The sequence below is a fragment of the Myotis yumanensis genome, unplaced genomic scaffold (genome assembly GCF_028538775.1).
Source record: "Myotis yumanensis isolate MYYU_CA2020_CCGP unplaced genomic scaffold, mMyoYum1.0.hap1 SCAF_4, whole genome shotgun sequence".
Classification (NCBI taxonomy): domain Eukaryota; kingdom Metazoa; phylum Chordata; class Mammalia; order Chiroptera; family Vespertilionidae; genus Myotis; species Myotis yumanensis.
In genome coordinates this window covers 33138655-33161386 of record NW_027223755.1, presented here as the reverse complement: position 1 = coordinate 33161386, position 22732 = coordinate 33138655, and the positions used below count along the sequence as shown (strand labels likewise).

The window sequence follows — 22732 nt, the reverse complement described above, 5'->3', positions numbered from 1 at the left end:
CTTATATTTCCAGGCAATCCGCAAAAAGTGACCATGATTTTTCCTTGTTTACAAAGACTGCCTGGAAGCCAAAAGTTAGCGTCTGGGGTGAACAGACAGGCCTCAGGAAAGTGAAAGGAGCTGACTGCAAACTAAACAATTTGGTCATTAAAGAACATAAGTGCATACATTATAAATTCATTAGATTTTAATCAAAGAAACACCGAAAAAGATGAAGAAGTAAATCCTAACTGCTGAGTTTATTCAGGAAATAGAAGGATTATCTGCTCAGGAAAGTGTAATAGTCATGGTTCGGCTAATCCAGTGGTTCTCAACCTTGGCTGCACATTAGAATCACCTGGGAATCTTTTTAAAATCCTGATTTTTGGGCCTCATTCCGGAGGTGGTCCAGGCGAGGCTGCACCAGCTGTAGCCATTCAAGCTTGTTCTTGTATTGTTCAGGCAATTTTGCAATAAGACCGAGTTAAAATCAACTAGTTTTTTGCAATTCTTTTTGCAGCCCTCCCCCAACAATAAAGCTATCAGAACAACAAAATAAAACCAAAACAGTCTTTCAGTAAGAACATTTTATGAGTTTCTTCTCTATCATTATTCTCTTTGGCTGAGCTCTCCTTTTTTTGACATGTGTATTTATCTTCTTTGCAATGCCTGGATTCATGGTCTTCTTCCATTCACTGTAATCATAATTTAGCTGGATAAAAGGTAAAATGCAAGTCCATTTTGAAAGTCAATTTGTCATTTTTTGCATTTTAAACTATTTTTGTTCAGTCTCAAAATCCATTTCAGATACATTTAAAAGTTAGACTAATAAAATACTAACATTTAGAAATCAGAATAAAATATAATTAACAGCTTTGAAAATTGTGAAGGGATATCTTTATAATTATAAGCTTAGAAACAATAGATATAATAGTAAAGAAAATATTGACAAATTTGAGTGCATACAAAGAACAGCCTTTGCACATAAAAAACAAAAAGAAGTTACAGTATTTATTTTATGACCTCTTGAAGAAGAATGAATTCATCTCTGCAGTGTCATCAGCTCTTCTATTATTGCTTTCCCTACAGCAAAGGCCTTTTATAATATACTTTTAAAAATCCTCAATGTCGGTAAAAATAAATGATAATACATCATAGACCATAGAAGACTGAACAAATGAGAAAAGAACACTAAGCCTTAAAAACATAAGTGAGCAGATTCTACAAATAGTCAAATTCTCACAAGAGGAAATCCATGGACTCAATAAACATATTAGAAAAAAGTTCAAATTCATTAGTGAACAAAGAAATGAAAACCAATCAATGAGGTGTACTTCTCCCCCACCCCACTTAATTAGAAAATCATATAATTATACACATTTCTTATGAAGGTACAAAATAGTGGCTGTACAAATTGCTTCAAAATGTTTGGACCCAATGTTGTGTCCAAAATGTTGGATCTACTATAGATCAAGAGCTATAAAAATGTCTAAGTATCTGCTCTCTGCCAAAGTGACAGACTAGCCTGGGTGCCAGTCTCCAGCACTCAAAGCTCTGGTGTAACTGTGTAACTATAGAAGTGAGAGGATGGCATGGATCCCAGGAACCAACATCACCAACAATAGTAATCATTGAAAAATCGACTGAGGATCCTTGCTTTGATTAACTATTATGCTGAGAGTTGCAAAATGTTCATTTCCTCCTTCTACCATTTCATCTACATTTATTAGCTGCATTCTTTTATAAAAAGGAACTTGCCTTTTTTTTTCTTTTAAATATAACTATGGACTTTTGGAGGTTATAATTCATTGTCATCATTATTCCACATTTAACCAGTGGAAGTCTCTATGTCCCTTTGATATGATCCAATTAGTTTTTGAGCATTTCTTTTTTTTTGAAAATCTTTATTGTTGAAAGTATTACATATGTCCCCTTTTTCCTCCCATTGACCCCTTCTAGCCCCGTCCCCCGCATCCCCCAACTCAATTGAGCATTTCTTTGGTTTGTGAGACAAGATGTTCGGGGCTCACATTGAACTTTTTCTGCCCTTGACCTGGAATCAGCCATTTTCCAAGATGTGCTATTCCTTTTAGTGGGGAATGGTATTTAGAAACGCATCTGGGTCAGCGGTTCTCAACCTGTGGGTCGCGACCCCTTTGGCGGTCGAACGACCCTTTCACAGGGGTCGCCTAAGACCATCCTGCATATCAGATATTTATGTTACAATTCATAACAGTAGCAACATTACAGTTATGAAGTAGCAACGAAAATAATTTTATGGTTGGGTCACAACATGAGGAACTGTATTTAAAGGGCCAGAAGGTTGAGAACCACTGGCTTAGATGAATCTTTAATGATGAGATTTCTGGCATTGCTATCATTATTTTTTTATTTTTTATTTTTGCCAGGGACCTGTTGGAGTAGTCATGCCCTTCTGGAAGCTTCTCCAAGCACACTGTGTAAATACTGTGTGTAACATTTGTCACTCGAACGCACAAGGCTGGCCTGTGAATCAGACATATTTCTGGAGCTTCAGAAAGTTGAATAAGACTGAGAAGAGGTGATTAGAGCAGAATCTACATCTTAGTTTCAACCTCAGTGTCATAGAACTAAAATAACTTTAGGAAAAAATTATGTTTTTTTCCCCACTGACATTTCTACTTCGTCTGGGTCATTGAATAGACAGACATAATCCAAAGCTAAAACTTCTTCCAGATGTATTCTTTATGCCCTCACTTATTCCTCCCACAGAACTCAGTCTATTCTAAGGTGACTGTAGTCTATTCTAAGGTTTTATTTGTCTCTAGGCCTTAGGACTGTACCAGAATAAACTTTCTTCTGGCCTTAACAGGAGAATGTGGAATACCCAGTTACTGAATGTGAACGTGTGTGGTCTGTGTAAATTCTTTGTAGCATAGCCTGGTTGGTGTAGCTCAGTGGTTGAGCATCAATCTATGAACCAGGAGGTCACTGTTCGATTCCCAGTCATGGGAACATGCCCAGGTTGCAGGCTCGATCCCCAGTAGGGGGCATGCAGGAGGCAGCTGATCAATGATTCTCTCTCATCATTGATATTTCTATCCCTTTTCCCCTCTCCCTTCCTCTCTGAAATCAATAAAAATATAATTTAAAAATTTATTTTTAGCAAAAATACCAATGTATCATTCATACCCAATTTAATTTTCTAGTTTTAAACTCTCTTGCTCCAGCCATGCTGAGTGGACATAGGTGATCCTGTCCAGAGATAGTCACCTCACTCTATCAGATTCCTTTTCTCAAGGATTTGAATCAAGAGACCTAGAGGGAGGCTCCAGTCATTGGCGGTCTAACGTGAAGTTGGGCCAATGGCCCAATATAAGATGAGGGGGTAAAGAAAAATGACTGAGGTGATGACAGTTGGAGTAGACTGTAGAAAGAATTAGAGAAGAAGGAGTCCACACCATCACTAAGACAAAGAGCTTCTGATAGTCCCGCCCTCTGTCTCATTGTCTTGGACTCTGTGAAGTTTATGTAGCCTTGAAATTAACTTCTTTCTTTAGTAGGGTTAGTTTGATTGCTCTTTGCAACTGACAAATCTTGGCTTAATATTATACTATACTAGAGGCCTGGTGCACAAAATTCATGCATGGGGGGGGGGGGCGGTCTTTCAGCTCAGCCTGCACCCTCTCACAATCTGGGACCCCACGCAGGATTGGGACTAAACCGGCAGTCCAACATCCCTCTTGCAATCTGGGACCATTGGCTTCTAACTGCTCACCTGCCTGCCTGCCTGATCGCCCCTAACCATTCTCCTACCTGCCTGATTGTCCCTAACCACTCTGCCTGCCTGCCTGATGCCCCTAACCACTCTGCCTGCCTGCCTGATGCCCCTAACTGCTCCCCTGCCTGACTGATCACCCCTAACCACCTCTGCCTACCTGCCTCATCACCCCTAACCACTTGTTTGCCTGCCTGATCATCCCTAACTGCTCTCCTGCCTGTCTGATTGCCCCTAACCACCTCTGCCTCTGTCCCCCACTCCCCCGCCTGCAGCTTGTCTGGGAGGACATCCAGAGGGTCGTACGTCTGTCCGGTTTAATTAGCATATTATGCTTTTGTTATTATAGATAATGGTGCATGCTTTATTTCAATTCTTTTTTGTTATAAGATATCTTTGTGTTTTGGGTTATTTTTATCTGTAGTTATCAGATAAAAAGACATTGTCAAATATTTGCTTAGAAAAAACTGCTCTATAAAATATTAACTAAATATGACATCTTGTTTTGTAAGAGCAATCAAATATTTGTGAATCTTTGCCTCTCTAGCTATGATTTGGATCAATCAATCTACAGTTGACCCTGAATAACATGGGTTTGAACTGCATGGGTCCACTTATCTGTGGATTTTTTGCATCTTGTAAATAAACTATGTAAACTTACAGTATTGATAAATAAAGTATAGTAATGTAAATGTATTTTCTCTTCTTTTCAATTTCCTTAATAACATTTTACTTTCTCTAGTTTACTTTATTGTAAGACTATAGTATATGAAACATATGCAAAATATGTATTAATCAACTTTATATTATTGGTAAGGCTTCCAGTTAATAGTAGGCTATTAGTAGTTAAGTTTAAAAGTTATACATGGGTTTTTGACTGCACAAGAATTGGCACCCTTAACTCCAACATTGTTCAAGGGTCAACAGTAATCCAACCAATCAGAAGTCAGTAATACCTCAATCCTTTATAAGCCTCATACGTGTGTCCAGCTATGCTATCTAACAGAATTTGGTAGCTCAACTGTAGTGGTGCCCATTGTGGAGCCAATCAATATTCATCAGAACATAAATGTTTATGGTTAGTGAGTCAACAAAATAAAAGATATAAAAGGGGTAGAAATTTTAAATTGGAGAAGATAAAAATGCAACAAAAGTAACTGGCAGAATGCAGTTTGGTGTATATTTTATCTCCAGGGTCTGGCCAGTTCCAGAGCTGCCTAATTGGCTCCAGGCCTGGCCCCCTGGTATCATTCTTGCTGCAGAGTTTCCTGTGGGATCAAGCTGGGATCCCACATCTTTACCTGGCTTTTCCCCTGACCTCATCCTGCTTTCCCCATTCCTACAGGCTTTCCCTGCAGGCATTTTCTCAATGAAACAACTTGCACAGTAATTTGCATCTCAGTTCCATTTCTAGGGAATCCAGCTTAAGACAGTCATCTCACATTGGACCTGACTAAGCAAAGATGGTCTTCCACTTGCTGTTGTCTGTGGATTTGTTAGCACATCAGTGGAGGGATAACTATCCAGGCTGATCCTTTCATATTCAGTTACAGGCACATTTTGTATGATTGCACGTTCTTTATTGCACTTCACAGATATTGAGGTTTTTTTTTTTTATGAATTGAAGGCAAGACCTTCCACCAGCAAAATGATTATGATTTGCTTTATTGCGACACTGGCTTTACTGCCACGGTCTGGAACCCACAGTATCTCGGAGGTGTGATTGTACAGTTTTCCTCTTTGAGAATTCTTCATCTCATCACATGTTTACCATTTAACACCTAGTGCCAGAACTCTCTGCAGAGTTGTCTTCATGTCTTTATTTGGAAAATGCCTTGATGAGCTGTATGAGGATGAAGGGAAAGACCCCGAGGGCATGTATTTAAAGAGAATGATAAAACTAAAAGATAGGTAAGTTATTTGCATAAGAATAAACAGAGTTTATACTGGGGTGAATCTAAAAGGACAGAGGATTCAGAGAGGAGAGAGAGATTTGGCAATAGGACAGAGGAAGAAAATTCCCAATAGCAGAGTAGCTGGAAGACATTTAAAACTAAGGACATCTAATAGTTCATTGTAAGTTGTGTTGTTATGAAGCAAACTTCCTATAACTAAGTCTTCAGTGTAAATTTAATTTGTCAGAACAACCTTGTGATGGGGTAAAGAAAAAGTCAGGGCAGTAAAAATGCCCGTCCTTTGCTGACACCTACAACCAGTAGTAACAACATACTTTCACTGGGACAATGGGCCAAGTGTCCTGGCAGCAACTAGCAGTAAAGTGAGTGATGGCCCTGGGGATCCTAACAGAGACAGAGAGGTGCAGCTGTGACATGAAACTGACTTAGGAAAGGTATGAAACAAATCCTCCTTTCCCCTGAAGAAAAGACAGAACAGGGAGAGAAGGCTGGAATCTGGATCACACACACACACACACACACACACACACACACACAGTCAGTACCTCCTAACTATTGTAAACTCACAGACTTTACTGAAATTCTGCCACAGAGAAACACAAAGACTTTAAATGTGTTATGTAACTTTGTCTTTCTCCCCAACCCCACACAATAGATAACATCAGAGACTATTAGTGTTGTCCTTGGGAGGATGAAGTGCTTTTGGAAAGTGTACCTGGAATGAACAAAAGACAAGCACAATTTGGGAACTAAAAATAATTTCCTAAGAGGAAAGAGTACCTTTCTTTCCTCCTCTCTAAGTCCTACTGATTACTTTATGTCCTGTCTCAAATATCCACCTTTGTAAAGGGCCTCCTGACCTGTTCTCAATCAGCAAGGACCTCTTCCTGCTTTGAGTCCTCTGAAGCTTAGAGTTTGAAGAGTCCTTACAAAACATTTACCTGACAGAACATCAAGAGTTTTACTGGCCACATGGAATTCTTCACACCAAGAAAGTCAATTCATGTGACAAGCCATGTCTAATTCAGAGACAGGGTTTTAGAATCTATAAAATAATTATTAATAAAAGGGTAATATGCTAATTAGACTGAATAGACTGGACGTCCTTCTAGATGACCTTCTGGACGTCTTTATGGACAAGGCCACAGCGGCTGCAAGGGCCGAGGAGGGCAGGCAGCCGCAGCAGCTGTGAGGCCTGAGGAGGGCCAGTGGCCAGCAGTGGTAGCAGCAGCAAGGTGATGGGAGCGGCGCCTTCCCCTGATCGCCCGGTCACCTCCCGCAGAGAAGCAACCCAAGCCATCAGTAGTGCATCCCCTGAGGGCTCCCAGACTGTGAGAGGGGGCAGGCTGGGCTGAGGGACCCTCCACCCCCTGCCCAGTGCACAAATTTTCGTGCACCGGACCTCAAGTATCTTTATAAACTCCAAAAATACAAGAACAACAGTTAATGGGTATATAGCATGTGCTGTGTATAAGTACTTTGCTCATACTGACTCATCTAATTCTCATTGTGATCCTATGAGATAAGTACAGCTCTTATTCTCATTTAATAGGTAAGATAAATGAAAAACAGAAATGCTAACTGGCTTCTCTAAGGAAATAGCAAAGCTAAGATTGAACCCAAGCAGTCTGCCCTAAACTGGTAAGCCATAATGCCTGTTGTATAAATTTTAAAATCCTGGTTCACAAATTCTATTCTTCTCCCAACAAAACACTGTAACATCTCCCATGACAAAGCTCAGGAGGGCAGACGAAAGTGAACAGGATCAGGAAAACAGATTATTTTCCCCCTCTGTTCTGGGTAATCACCAACTGTAAATCCTGAGCTCTTGGTATTCTTCACTTTTTACCAAAAAGATTATGCGTCATAAATATTAGTGGATCTGGGCCTTTGCTATATATCTTGTTGCCCCATGTCAGCCTTCAAAGGTCATAAACATACATCAGATAGGTGCTGGAGTGAGTCCCAGGTTCAGAAACATGTATATTAAGGTAACTATTCTGCCTTGTTCTTACACAAGATAAGGCAGATATGTGCCCACTCAGTCACTAGCTGTTAAAGAGCTTCTTTTTTTAACAATAGGGAACAGAGCAAATTTGAACATTGTCTGCCTTCTCTGAGTTTACCAATTATTCTATTTTAATATTTATAATGACTAGAATTGATCTGTATGTTGATATGTAATTATTTGGTTTTTCCAAAATATATATTTTATTGACCTCATAGAGAAAGAGAGAGAGAGAGAGAGAGAGAGAGAGAGAGAGAGAGAGAAACATCATTGATCAGCTGCCTCCTGCACCCCCCCCCCCCCACTTGGAATCAAGTCCACAACCTGGGCATGAGCCCTGACTGGGAATCAAACTATGACCTCCTGGTTCATAGGTCAATGCTCAACCACTGAGCCATGTCAGCTGGGCTTCTATGTAATTATTTGTATGTCTTCTCATTTTTCCTCACTGGATTGAAGAACTGAAAGGCAAGACAGGATCTTTGTGTCCCCTATATCACCTTGTACAATGCCTTGCACCCTAAAAACTCATTGAATTGGACTAAGTATATTTGTATGTGTTGAATCTGACAAGGTTTGAGCAGGAAATAGGAGAGAAATCAAGAAGACAAAGAACCAAAAGAGAAATAGAAGAAGTTTAAAGAAGGAACACTTTACAAAGATGTGGGTTGAGGGAAGGTGGAGAAGCATATTGTCCCAAATAACTTCTATTTCTTATATATTTAAGGCCCGTCACCTATGTTGAGGTGCGGGGGGTTCCCATATAGGTGCTGCTCCTAAGTGGGACATGCACAGGTGGTCTGGACCATCCGCTTGAGGCTTGTGCCAGTACCTTCTGGTCAGACACTTTCACAGAGACAGCACCGAGACCTGAGCCGAGCTGGAGAAATTACACACAAACAGGTTAGATGCAAGCACACAGGGGGTTTATTTACCAGCTCCTGATGGGTCTCAGGCACTGGGAAGGATCCACCCGGCGATGCTCGCTGATACACACAAAGGGGTAGATGATGCCCTTGGCTGCTGGCTCTTTTGTCAATCGACAGTTAATTGGGCAGAGTTTCATGCTGGGAACCGAAATATGAGCACACACAGGTCCTCACGCTCTGGCGACAGGAGAGCTGTGTGCTGCTGGCTCGATCAGACTGTCTGGTTATATACCCCTCTGTAGGCGTGGTCTTCGTTGGTGTGTGTGTTATCAGCGGCTGCCATGGTCTTCGTTGGTGTGTGTGTTATCAGCGGCTGCCATGTGTGGATCCCCCAGGGGTCTGCTAATCTATGGGTGTGTACAGGCTTTGGGCGTTCCCATCAGATAGGTTGTTTACCAGTACTAGTTGGGTTACAAGGGTGCATTCTTGGGTCTCACACAGTATTCCTATATCTAACATTAGGCACTATAATAATTACTATAACAGTCCACACAGGGTTACATGCTTTAAGTCTTACAGTCTAAGGTCCTAACATTAAGTACCATAATGATTACTATAACACATATAGGGGTTGAGGGAAGGTGGAGAAGCATATTGTCCCAAATAACTTGCTATTTAAAGATAGACCTGTGTATGAGCCCTTTGTCAAAAGTTAGTTTGTTTTCCAATCCCTGTTCATTAGTATTATATGCCTTATTCATCCTCTCCAATGTCATATTTACTCTAAAAATATCCTTACATTCAATCTATGACCTATTGTGACATGAAGATAAATTCTTTTTCTATTTCCTTGTCTTGCACTTTGTAAGGTTTTTCTCTATTAAGTGAATTGCTCAGTCTCTATTATCTCATTTGGATCCTAAATTAATTTGCCTCCCCCTCCCCCCGACATATCTGTATATGCTGGATCTGTATGCTTTGTTCAACAAATTTTTAAGAAGATTATTATGTTCCAAAGCTGTTTTTCAAAAGAACCAATTCAGTTCTATTTCTGAATACCATCATTATAAAAATCTTTCCAAAAGCATTCTTTCTCCTAAGTGATTTGATATGGTATCTATTTTGAACATATGAGCAAGCAGAATTATTTCTAAATCATAGCAAAGTGTTTAACTTACAGCTGAAAGTTTCATTCAATTCTGGAAGCTTTATTAGAGTGGATGTGGATGTCCTCATCACAGAACAAGGTGCAGAAATATCAGATACAACACCTGAATTCAGGAAGTTTTGGTGTTTGGACTGATGCATACATGAAAGAAGTAAAATTTAACATGTATGGAGTTTGAAAGCAAAAAGTGATCTATGCAGGTAAACAGTGCTTATAGGGTCTCCAAGAAATGGAGAGATCACTGTGGGGGCCTTGGTAGTCGATGGAAGGTTTTGTGTGGTTCTTGAGATCAGAAAGCTTTAAAAATGGAGCAGGGCATAGGCAGGGGGGACAGTGGAGAACAAGAGACAGTGCTGTGGCAGAACTGACCTGTGGTATCTGGGAGATATGGAAGGCCCTGACTTGCTTGCACTGAGCTGAAGCTGAGAGCTAAAATGGAACCTATCAGACAGCAAGGGCTTCCTTCCACATTGTGGAGTATGACATTGGGATAATTTTTATTGTAAGGATGTCTTATTGCAGATGTGCTGGGGACACTCGAGTCTCAACTTACGCAAAGTAGACCTTAGAAAAAAATGTTGCATACTATGCACCAACCAAGTTTTGCCATAAGAAAGAATTCTGTGTGGTATGAAACTACAAAATGGTTTGAAGTGGGGAAGATTATCTCCAAGCAGCACAAGACGTACATTTTCAGGGCATTAGTGTGGGTTGCTTCAGGGTTATTTGTATTATTCCACCTCCTCTCTCTCCTCCCCTCTTTCCTCTTTTGCATTCTGATCATGCCTGGGAGGATTCTGCTAAAGCTGGACCTGTATTAAGAGAGCCACTTACACCAGATTCATGACTAGTCATGCATGGTTCATTAGATTTTACATTTATGCCCAAACGGTGAAGCTTTGGGTGCTAATATGGAAGCAATATAAATGTATCTTAAAGTGTTTTCAACTAGTGCAAAATTTGAGTGGCTAAAACAGTACAGAGTCAAAATAGATATCATGGAAGGAGGGATTCTTTGCATTTTCTTACAGATCAATTCACTGAATAGCAGTTTATCAAAAGATCAGTTTTTTAAAACACCAATTTGCTGAGTACCAGTTCATGATTTATGATCCAGCGATTAGCTGATTGATCGCTTCATCAAAAGACATGCTTGTTGAATTATCAATACACTTAAAACTTCATTCCATTAGCTACTATAGCAGAATGGCATATTTACTCATTTTATCCATAAAAATGCAAAGAAAATGTGGCTATTTTATTTTTCAACAATTAATTCAATCTCCCTTATGAGCACTCCCTTCAGTCCCCAAACTCCTACCCTACTTGTTAGTGTGGGCCAGGGAAACTTAAATTAAGAGTTTATCATTATATTCTGGTTTCAAATGTCTCCTTTTAGTCTATGCCTTTTAAATGCTTATTCTTTCCCAGTTTTTCACTTTCCGCCTTGTCCCTGACAAAGATGGCTTCTGGGATCATGGTCTTATGTGTCCTTGTGGCAGTGACGGAGGGGGGAGAGAGGGGTGCGCTCTGATCTGTGAGTGGATCCTCGTGCTTCTGTGAAAAGAATGTCACCTGTCCATCTTGTCCCTGCTCTCCCTGCTGGCTCACGTTGCTGAAGTCTGGTAAGGTTACTGGAGAACTTGTGCTCTAGTTTCTCTCAGACTAGTCTAGTTTGTTAACTCAGACGCCCCTCAGCTATTGGTGATGCTGTATATTTCCCCTAAGATCTGGCTGTGAATCCTATTTGGTTCTTGCCCTGGAGACATGGCTCTCACTGCAGGATGACCCTGAAAAGCTTATCGCCAGCAACAGTGACTCCTGTGTGCTCTACTACTGCCACATGGGAGCTACGAGTAATTTTCCATATCACCAGAAGCCGAGGAAGATTAGGCAGCTGCTAAGACCATGCAATCTCATAGCCTTTGCAGCTTTACTCTAAAGCATCTGCCTCAAGTTGTTGAAGGGCTGCTCCAAAAGTTGTGCCTTCTGACATTGTGTGATGCAAGGATCCCAGGTACCTCCTCGAAGTTTGCATCTTTCTCTCAGCCTATCTTCACTCGGATACCAGCCCAGAAATCAGAAATTAGACAGCAAACATCACAAATCTTGCTTTGTCTCTAATTCTGTCCTCTTCTCTTCTCCATAATCTCCTAGAGCCTGAGATGGTCTCAACTGCCACCTCTTGCCTTCCATCATATCTTTCTTCCTGGGAGGGTGGCTTTGTCACTCTGCTCCTCCCTTCTTTGGGGCTATCACAGAATGGCTCCCTGCCTGAGAACTTAATTTACTGGGGAGAAGAAAGACAACTTGAACTTCTGGGAGATCTGACTTTGTTTATGTTCTCAGGGGCATGTTAATTTTCACTGATCCATAATTTAAAGAGTCATGAAAGACTGACCATTTGTGCATCACACATTCAACACTGACAAAGTGCTTAGATATCTGAACTGGGGGGAAATAACTTGGTTTTGCTTTATGATGTGTTGGACTAGAGGCAAGTAGAGAAATATCCTCTTATATTCACAATATCTTTCAGCGATGGCATTTTGCTGCCCTCTCACAAAAAGCTGCCTCTGAATAGCATATTAAAACTTCAAGGAAATTTGAACCAAGCTGAGCCCAGAGTGGATATGATGCCAAATGTGGAGAGCCAATAAGTCTCGAATCAACAAGAGTAACTCCAAAGATTATGTCCTATCTAGGAAGTAGAAGAAAAGATTTTTTCCCCAAACAAAACATAACACTGAATTATAATTTCATAGATGTTTACTGAATAGTATTAAGGGTAAGGCAATGTGCTGGGCAGCACTTGACAGAACTTCCACAGAGCCATTAGGTAACCAACGGACAAGGTGATTCAGGATGCTCATTACCAACTGTCCTGTTTTGCTTGGGACTCAAGGGGTTCCCAGGATGTGGGACTTTCAGTGCTAAAACTGGTGAAGTCCCAAGCAAACCAGGATGAATTGTTCATCCTACTGAGACAACCTCAGCTCCAAATTTTATGATTTTAATCCCAAATTTCTGCTGGATTATAATATCCCCTGGATGTTCCAGTTAAGATGGTGGAGTAGGTAAATACAATATTGGGGACCTCCTACAACCACATCAAAATTACAGAACCACCATTACTCATAACTGCTTGAAATCTAGATGAACACAGTCCTACAATGAAGGATATAAAGAAAAAGCCACATCGAGACTGGGAGGAGGAACGGAGACAGGAATGGCCTGGTTCCACACCCACGTATGGTGGATAAAAATTGGGAGGGATATCTTGGCTACAGAGAACCCCCCTGAGGAGCTAGGGGGTCTCAGTCCCACACCAGTATCCTAAGCCCATAGTTCCAGTGCCAGAAAGAGAAGTCCCCATAACTTCTGACTGTGAAAGCCAGCATGGATTGTGGCTGAGTGAGATGGAGGGCTGCTGGAGTCCCAGGTGTTCCTCTTAAAGGGCCCACACAGGAACTTACTCAGATTTTCTTGCTTCAAGCTTCAGTGCTAGGGCAGCAGCTCAAAAGGCACCAGAGACATAGGTAGGGAACTGAATTGTCTGGCTTCAGGGTGAAGGCTAGGGGGACAGTTTTCTCCCAGACAGAAGTTTTGGCAGAGGCCATTATTCCTTTTCTGAGCCCTCCCTCACAGACCCCCAGGTGGGCGCCATATCTGAATCTCTATCAATCTCACTAACACTGTTGGCCCTACCCTGGTGATTCCATGAGACCCCACCCCACCCAACTTGTGGGCCCAACCCAAGACATTTCCAGTGGCTTTTCTATACAAATGGCCACTCTTGGTTCAGGCTACAGAAAAGAAGCAGGATCTGGCTTCTTCTTACCTTGTACCTCTGGTTAATTGGCCCCAGGCCTGGCACTAGCAGTAGCTGGCCTTGGTTAGCAGCATGGCCTCTCCTGGGCACCTCCAAGCCCAGCAGTCATCTACAGATTGCTCTATAGCTCTTGCCAGGTGGCCCCAGGCAGGGCACAAGCAATAGCTGACCTTTCATTTCCTAGGAGGCCCCAGAGTTAATGCACCTAGTGGACAGCTGTAGACCATGCTCTGTGGGGTCAGCCCCTACACACCAGCTCCTCCTCTGTAGTTACAGCCACTTCTTGCAGCCAATTAGCTGGGGTCTCAATCCCTCCGAGTGATATGCTATCAAGGCTCAACTACAACAGGACAGTGCACACAGCCCACAAAAGGTTGCACCCAGAGCTCTCAGCATAGGACACTGGACACCCATTGTGCCACTGGGAACTATAGGACACTACATAAGGCCACTCTACTACGTCCAGGAGACGTAGCAGCTCTACCTCATACACAGAAACAAATATAAGGAAGCAACCAAAATGAGAAAAAGAAACAGGTCCCAAATGAAAGAACAGGAGAAATCTCCAAAAATGAAATGTAGGCAAGCAAACTACCAGATACAGAATTCAAAACAATGGTTATAAGGATGCTCAAGGAACTCAGTGAGAACTTCAATAGCATAAAAAAACAACAACATAGTAACCACAAAAAGAACCAGTCAGAAATGAAGAATGCAATAATTGAAATAAGAAATACACGGCCCGAAACAATATGCTCAATTAATATTTGACAAAGGAGGCAAGAACATACAATGGAGCCAAGATAGTCTCTTTAATAAATGGTGTTGGGAAAATTGGACAGATACATGCAAGAAAATGAAAGTAGACCACCAACTTACACCATACACAAAAATAAACTCAAAATGGATAAAGGACTTAAATGTATGATGGGAAACCATAAAAATTCTAGAAGAATCCAAAGGCAACAAAATCTCAGACATATGCCGAAGCAATTTCTTCACTGATAGAGCTCCAAGGGCAGTTGAAACTAAAGAGAAAATGAACAAATGGGACTACATCAAAATAAAAAGCTTCTGCACAGCAAACGAAACCATCAACAAAACAACAAGAAAGCCCACTACGTGGGAAAACATATTTGCCAATGTCATATCTGATAGGGGCCTAATCTCTAAAATTTATAGGGAACTCATACAACTTAACAAAAGGAAGATATACAATCCAATCAAAAAATGGGCAAAGGATCTAAATAGACACCTTTCAAAAGAGGACATTCAGAAAGCCAAGAGACATATGCTCAAAGTCACTAATCATCTGAGAGATGCAAATCAAAACAACAATGAGGCACCATCTCACACCTGTCAGACTGGCTATCATCAACAAATCAACAAACGACAAGTGCTGGAGAGGATGTGGAGAAAAAGGAACACTCGTGCACTGCTGGTGGGAATGCAGACTGGTGCAGCCACTATGGAAGACAGTATGAAGTTTCCTCAAAAAACAAAAAATGGAACTCCCATTTGACCCTGTGATCCCACTTCTAGGAATATATCCCAAGAAACCAGAAACACCAATCAGAAAGGATATATGCACCCATATGTTCATAGCAGCACAATTCACCATAGCTAAGATCTGGAAACAGCCTAAGTGCCCATCAGTAGATGAATGGATTAGAAAACTGTGGTACATCTACAAGATGGAATACTATGCTGCTGTAAAAAAGAAGGAACTCTTACCATTTGCAACGGCATGGATGGAGCTGGAGAGCATTATGCTAAGTGAAATAAGCCAGTCAATGAAGGAAAAATACCACATGATCTCACTCATTCATGGATAATAAAGACCATTATAAACTTATGAACAATAATAGATACAGAGGCAGAGCTGCCTCAAACAGATTGTCAAACTGCATCGGGAAGGTGGGGGAGGGTTTGGGGGCAGGAGGGAGGGGGGTAAGATATCAACTGAAGGACTTGTATGCATGCATATAAGCATAACCAATGGACATAAGACACTGAGGGGTAGGGGAGGCCAGGGGATTGTCAAGGGCGGGGGAAAAAAAGGAGACATATGTAATACTCTGTAATACTTTAAGCAATAAAACAATAAAAAAAGATAACTTCCTATAAAAAAAAAGGAATACACTAAAGGAATCAACAACAGATTAAATAAAGCAGGGGATTGAATTGGTGATTTGGAAAACACCCTATCAGAACAGCAAAAAAGAATTTAAAAAAATTGAGGATAGTGTAAGGAGCCTCTGGGACAACTTTAAGAGTATCAGCATTCACATCATGGGGGTGCTAGAAGGAAAAGAGAAAGAGCAAGAAATTGAAACATATTTAAAAAATAATGGCAGAAAACTTCCCTAAGCTGATGAAGGAAATAAACATACAAGTCCAGGAAGTGCAGACAGTCCCAAACAAGATGAATCCAAAGAGGCCTACATCAAGACACATCATAATTGAAATGCCAAAGATTAGCCCTGGCCGGTTTGGCTCGGTGGATAGAGCGTCAACCTGTGGACTGGAGGGTCCCGGGTTCGATTCTGATCAGGGGCATGTGCCTTGGTTGTGGGCACATCCCCAGTGGGGGGTGTGCAGGAGGCGGCTGATCAATGTTTCTCTCTCATCGATGTTTCTGGCTCTCTGTCCCTCTCCCTTCCTCTCTGTGGAAAAATCAGTAGAATGTATTTAAAAAAATAAATAAATAAAAAATAAAATGCCAAAGATTAAAGACAAGGAGAATCTTAAAAGCAGCAGGTGAAAAGCAGTTAGTTACCTACAAGGGATCTCCCATAAGACTGTCAACTGATTTCTCAACAGAAACCTTGCGGCCAGAAAGAGATTGGCACAAAATATTCAGAGTGATGAAAAGCAAGGACCTACAACCAAGATTACTTTACCCAGCCAAGCTATCATTTATAATTGAAAGACATATAAAGAGCTTCCCAGACAAGAAAAGTTAAAAGAGTTCATCACCACCAAACCAGTATTACAAGAAATGGAAAAAAGAATCTTCTTTCAGAAGAAGAAGAAGGATAAAAATTTGAATAATAAATTTTTCATAAATACAATGAAATCTCACCTTTTGTGACAGCAGGGATGGACCTAAAGGGTTTTATGCTAAACGAAATAAATCAGTCAGAGGAATAGCATTACCATAGGATTATACTCTTATGTGGAATTTAAAGAACAGTATAAAGGAACAAACAAAACAGAAACAGATTCATAGATACAGAGAACGGACTGATGGTTGGCGGGGGGGGTGGGAGGGGAGTTGGGGCACTGGGTGAAAAGGTGAACAGATTAAGAAGTACAGATTCATAGTTACAAAATAGTTATGGGAATGTAAAATACAGCATTGGGAATCCTATATAATAAAAGCTTAATATGCTAAGTGTCTGGTCGTCCGGTCGTCCGGTTGTCCATTCAACCAATCAAAGCATAATATGCTAATGATATGCTAAGGCAGCTCAACCGCTCGCTATGACATGCCCTAACACCAGGGGCAGACACTCCAACCGGTAGGTTAGCTTGCTGCTGGGGTCCAGCTGATTGGGGCTGAGTGAGATAGGCTGGACATGCCCTGGAGCCCTTCCGTGGTAACCTCCCCGGCTGGCCAACCTCCCACATCCCTCCCTGGCCCCAATTGTGCACTGGTGGAGTCCCTTGGCCTGGCCTGTGCCCTCTTGCAATCCGGGACCCCTCAGGGGATTTCGGAGAGCCAGTTTTGGCCCGATCCTGCAGGCCAGGCTGAGGGACTCCACTGGCACATGAATTCGTGCACTGGGCCTCTAGTATTGTCAATAATATTGCAATAACTCTGTATGGTGCCAGGTGGATACTGGACATATCAAGGGGAACACTTTGTAAAGTATATGATTATCTAACCACTATACTGTACACCTGATACTAAATACAAAATAATATTGAATGTAAACTATAATTAAAAATTTTTTAAGTTAAAAAAAATGATAACCCTTGATATTTGAAGTAATTTTTGGACCTCTAGAAATGAGCAGAGGTGTGCAGGAAAGAGTTCTCTGGTCTTTGGAAAGCTGGTTCTGCTGCTTTACTAGCTGACTGACCTGAATTAGTCATGATACATGATATAAATGGAAATAACCATCATAAAGGTTTATTGTGAGGATTAAATAAAATCATGTATGGGATGGTGTTTTGCATTATTTACAATATTATTTATTTGCAGTCATATTCCTTCAGCAATAATAGAATAATAGAAAACAAAAATTCTGTTTTTCTGCAGTTTCTCATGATGTTTTCCCCTCAGCAGGCTTTATAATTCACCAGTTAAAAATATTTGAGGATACAGCAGAACACAAAGTATTATTTCACTGCCCTCTTTGGGACACATTTGGAACTACACTCATGTGCAGTTGTTTTCCAAAAGCAATGTAGCTATGTTTTAAACGTATCAGCAACAGTGATTATGATCACCAATGTAGAGCCTGAAGGCTTTTTATTTATTTATTTATTTATATTTTTTTTATTTTTTTTATTGCTTAAAGCATTACAAAGGGTATTACATATGTGTCCTTTTTCCCCCCCCCACCCTTGACAAGCCCCTGCCCTCCCTTACCCCCCAGTGTCTTATGTCCATTAGTTATGGTTATATGGATGCATACAAGTCCTTCGGTTGATCTCTTACTCCCCTCCCTCCTGTCCCCCAACCCTCCCTGGCCTTACCACTGAAGTCAGACAATCGGTTTGAGGCAGCTCTGCCACTGTATTTATTATTGTTCAAAAGTTTGTAATGGTCTTAATTATCCATGAAAGAATGAGATCATGTGGTATTTTTCCTTCATTGACTGGCTTGTTTCACTTAGCATAATGCTCTCCAGTTCCATCCATGCTGTTGCAAATGGTAAGAGTTCCTTCTTTTTAACAGCAGCATAGTATTCCATCGTGTAGATGTACCACAGTTTTCTAATCCATGAGCCTGAAGGCTTTTTAGCTTCTAGATCAATCATAAGGAATTGAGTCAACAATGACTAACACCTGTCACAGAGCTATGCAAAGGGATGAGGTTGGTCTCCTGGAATGATTAGCTGTTAAAACTGGAAGGAACATTAGAAACCAATCCTTGCAGATGGCTTCCTGTCTGCTGCCCCTGAGCTCAACTCAGGGATTTAGTAACAGGAAGAGTAGTAGGTTTCAGGTCTGGAAGGCGCCCTGAAGAGGAGAATGTCAAGGGAGAGACAACAGCCATGAGGCTCTACACGTATGTATCGTTTATGTATCTACTAGTATATATGAAAGAAAGAATGAATGAATAAATGAACCTCTGGTGGCAGAGCTATTTGTTTCTGACCCTGGGCCCTGTCTGGGTTGAGAGTGGAAATCAGAGACTCAGCCTTAGAGCCTCTGATCTGCCAATGTGAGCTCTGGCTGGAGGGGAACTTTGAGGGGGAAGGGTGATGGGAATGTTTTTTTGTGTTTTTTGTTTTGTTTTATCTTGATCTAGTGGTGATCCAATACTGGTGCATATAAGTAGGCAAAGTTGTCAAGCAGTACGCATAAGGTTCATACATTTTTACGTCCTGTGAATTGTGGCTCAGTAAGATACTGTTAAAATCTCCTTTCCTCTCCTTCACCCTTTCCACCAATTAGAATTCCATTCTGGTTTCCTGGTTCCTCTTTTACAACATTCTGGTGTGGTAATGGTAGGGGTTAGGTCATCCTGAGGTATCTTCATTATAGGAAGCAGGAAGGAGGTAGAAAATTTCCAAAGATGACTTGCCTCCACCCTGCAACTTTACTCAGGAGTCAAGTAGTAGCAACTGTTTCAAATATCAGAAAAGAACATCCCCCACCTACTCCTTGCTTACCTGGGTGGATGGAGCTGGAGAAGAAACACAGCTGTGCTCATTTAGTCTCACATTACATTTATCACCACATATCTCAAGTAGGCTCTCCGCAAATCCTTGCAATCCTATTATATTGCGTGAGTCGTTGCTTTCCTACTTCCTAAAATTATTTCATACCTAACCCTCTCTCTCTTTAAACCAGTGGTTCTCAACCTTGGCTGCACATTAGAATCACCTGGGAATCTTTTTAAAATCCTGATTTCTGGGCCTCATCCTCCGGAAATTCTGTTTCTTTGTTATGGGGTGGGGCCACAACATTAGTAACAAAGAAACAGAATTTCCGGAGGATGAGGCCCAGAAATCAGGATTTTAAAAAGATTCCCAGGTGATTCTAATGTGCAGCCAAGGTTGAGAATCACTGCTTTAAACCAACAAGATCCTCTCAGCTCAGGCTTTGTTTCATATTTCACTGAGAAAACAGATGCAATCAGAGGAAAACTGCCTTATCTTCCAGCCACCAAGTCGATTAGACTACCCGCATTTGTACTCACGCTCTGTGTTCCTGTCTCACAGTGCATCAGTGGTTATCAATGGGGACTATACCTAGAATTCTTTTAAATCCTGATGCCCAACCTCCACTCCTAGGGAATATTTTTTAATCTGGTGTGGACTTTTTTTTTTTTTAATTCTCAAGGGATTATAATATATGGCTATAATTTAGAACCAATAATTTAGAATGCCTGAGCTCCTATAAGGCAATAATTTCTCTGCTTATAGAGTGGATCTTACTCCCTTCCATCTCCTCAAAACCTTGTTCCTCTACTTATCTCCCCATTTTCCTGCATGATCATTTTTTTCCTCTCTCTGCTAGATCATTCTCATCAGCATACAAACATGCTTTAATATCTTCTGTCTTAGGAACAACCCTTCCTTAACCCCACCTTCCCGTCTAGCTGCCACCTTACAGCAAAACGCAATAGGCTGTCTCCATTCTATAACCTTCAACTTTTCATGAACCTCCTTTTGTCTCTATCGTTCAACACTGAAATCATCAACATCCTACAAGTTGGCAAGCCCAATGATTACCAGCTTTGTCTTATTCTACTTTTCAGCAATATTTAGCACAACTGATTTTTCTTGACTAGGTGAGAAAGCTTTCAGTCTTACACGGGTCCTTGAGCACCCATTACTATCATCTTCCTTCTTCCTTATTGGTGCTTTTTCTCAGACTTCTTTGCCAGCTCCTCCTCTTTTCCCAGCTCAGTCTCTGTTACTAATCTTCAGCCACACTGTTTCTCAAGATAATCTCATCGAGACCATATGTTGTTGGCTCACACATCTGTGTCTTGAAGTCTCATCTCTTTCTTAAGAGCCAGGCTCATACTCAATTGCCTCCTCAACACTTCCTTTTGGGTATTTCAAAGAAATTTTTTAATTTATTTGAGTATATTTAGAACTATCTCTGTTTTCTCTAGTGAGTATATTTAGAACTATCTCGGGGGTTTTTAGTGTTTTGGAATCATTTGTTTGATGATCATCTTTCTGTTTCAAGTTGTACACTATTCTATGAGCCTTGCGTGTCTGTTTATGATTAAGAATTAGTAGTTAAAGGTGATTGTGAGTAGTAGTTGTTGACTAATGGCTTCATCCTAGGGTAAATATATGGTGCACACAGAATAGGTCTATCATTAGAATTTTGTGGCATGGTGGGCATAATTCCTGCAATAGGCAAGAAGATCAGAATGGTAGCAGGAGAGGATGACCAGCATGTATCTTTGGAGATGGCTAATAATGACAATCATGGTATTCTTAAGGGTAAGACATGTGGGCAGGGTATTACTTTATATATAGAATTTGAAGAGATCAAAAGTGGATGAGCAGGAGCCTGGCATCTGCTTCCCCAAAGGAAAGTGACATTCTCTTATCCAGTTTCCAGACCTGAAACAGTGATCTAAACCCTAACCTGTCACCAAAGAAGAGTTTGCATGGACTTTAAGATGGTCCCTGCAAGATTACAAACTGTATACAGTAGTGATTTCACAAAGTGCCCTATTACCATTTATCCAGGTAACCAAACGATGGGCAAAGGAGAATATTGAGACCCATCAAGGGATTCAGATAAAGGATCTGAGCTGACACTGATACTCAGGGACCCAACATCTATTAGGGGAAGAACAAATGGCACTCAGATCATAGATGGAGTCCTAACCCAGCTCTGCCTCATAGTGCGTCAGCTGTGTCCATGGACCCACTGGGAAATCATTTCTCTAGTTCCCGAACATAATTTCATAGACACACTTAGCAGTTGGCAGTACTTTCACATTGATTTCTTGACATGTAAGGGAGGAGCTATTGTAGTAGGAAAGGCTAAGTCAGTGGTCGACAAATTGTGGCTCACGAGTCACACGCAGCTCTTTGGACCCTTGAGTGTGGCCATGAAGTTTCAATCGCACTGTATATGCGTGCTCGTACGTGGTATTTTGTGGAAGAGCCACACTCAAGGGGCCGCAGCTTGCCGACCACTGGGCTAAGTGAAAGTTCCTGAAACTCTTCCATCCTTACCAAGTCAGTTAATAAAAAACATTATTACAAATCAAGGCTAATGAAAGATATTCAGTAGTGGTGGTTCTTATTGTATGTATCACTTAATTCACCAGTTTGGCTCCTTCAAAAACTGGATGGGTCATGGCAAATGAAATGCACTGCCACAGCTTATCCAAGAAACCCCAATAATAGCTGCCTTGCCGAATGCGGTATCTTTACTATACCAGATTAATGCAGCCTCGGGTACGTGTCATGAGACTTAACACAGTTTCAAAGGTCTCTCCTAATTGTGCTGTATTAGACAGAAAAAAGACGCAAGAAGTTTGAAGAGGATCGGGATTTAGAGATCTGTGAGTTCTGAATGAGTTGCTACTTTTAGCTTCCCTGCAACAAATTCTCCATCCGTCCGTGTCCCCAGCAGAGGTTTTACTGGGGGCAGGTGGAGAGGAAATCCCTAAAAGCCCAGGATGAGTTTTTATCAACCAGCAAGTGCATGGGCACTATTACAAATTATACCAGATTGTGGTGGGCTTTTATCGAACAATGAGAATATAGAGAATGGAACTTTATGTCCTCATGGTATAATATTATTACTTAGCAGCTATGTGCCTGGGGCATAGCCCAACTCCATGTCCTCAGATGACCTTTCAGAACCAGCCTTCTCTACCACTAGTAGACCTCATATATCTACAGCACTCTGTTCTCACTGTATAATGTTTATTTTAATCATTGAGTAGTTGGGTATCTGGTGTCCTTAGATGACCTTTTGGAACTAGACTTCTCTGCCCCTAGAAGACCTCACTATGCCTCATAGCAGAATAGTCAGATCCT

General features: G+C 41.1%; 1 protein-coding gene across 1 annotated transcript in view; it reads right to left on the bottom strand.

Moving 5' to 3' along the window:
- Positions 1-639: 639 nt before the first annotated feature.
- The window catches only part of RGS7BP (regulator of G protein signaling 7 binding protein), a 121507-nt gene continuing 99414 nt past the window's right edge, over positions 640-22732 (bottom strand). Inside the window, exon 6 of the mRNA XM_070412053.1 lies at positions 640-691. Coding sequence (XP_070268154.1) covers positions 681-691 — 11 coding nt within the window. The 3' untranslated portion in view covers positions 640-680. The remainder of the gene's footprint in view (positions 692-22732) is intronic.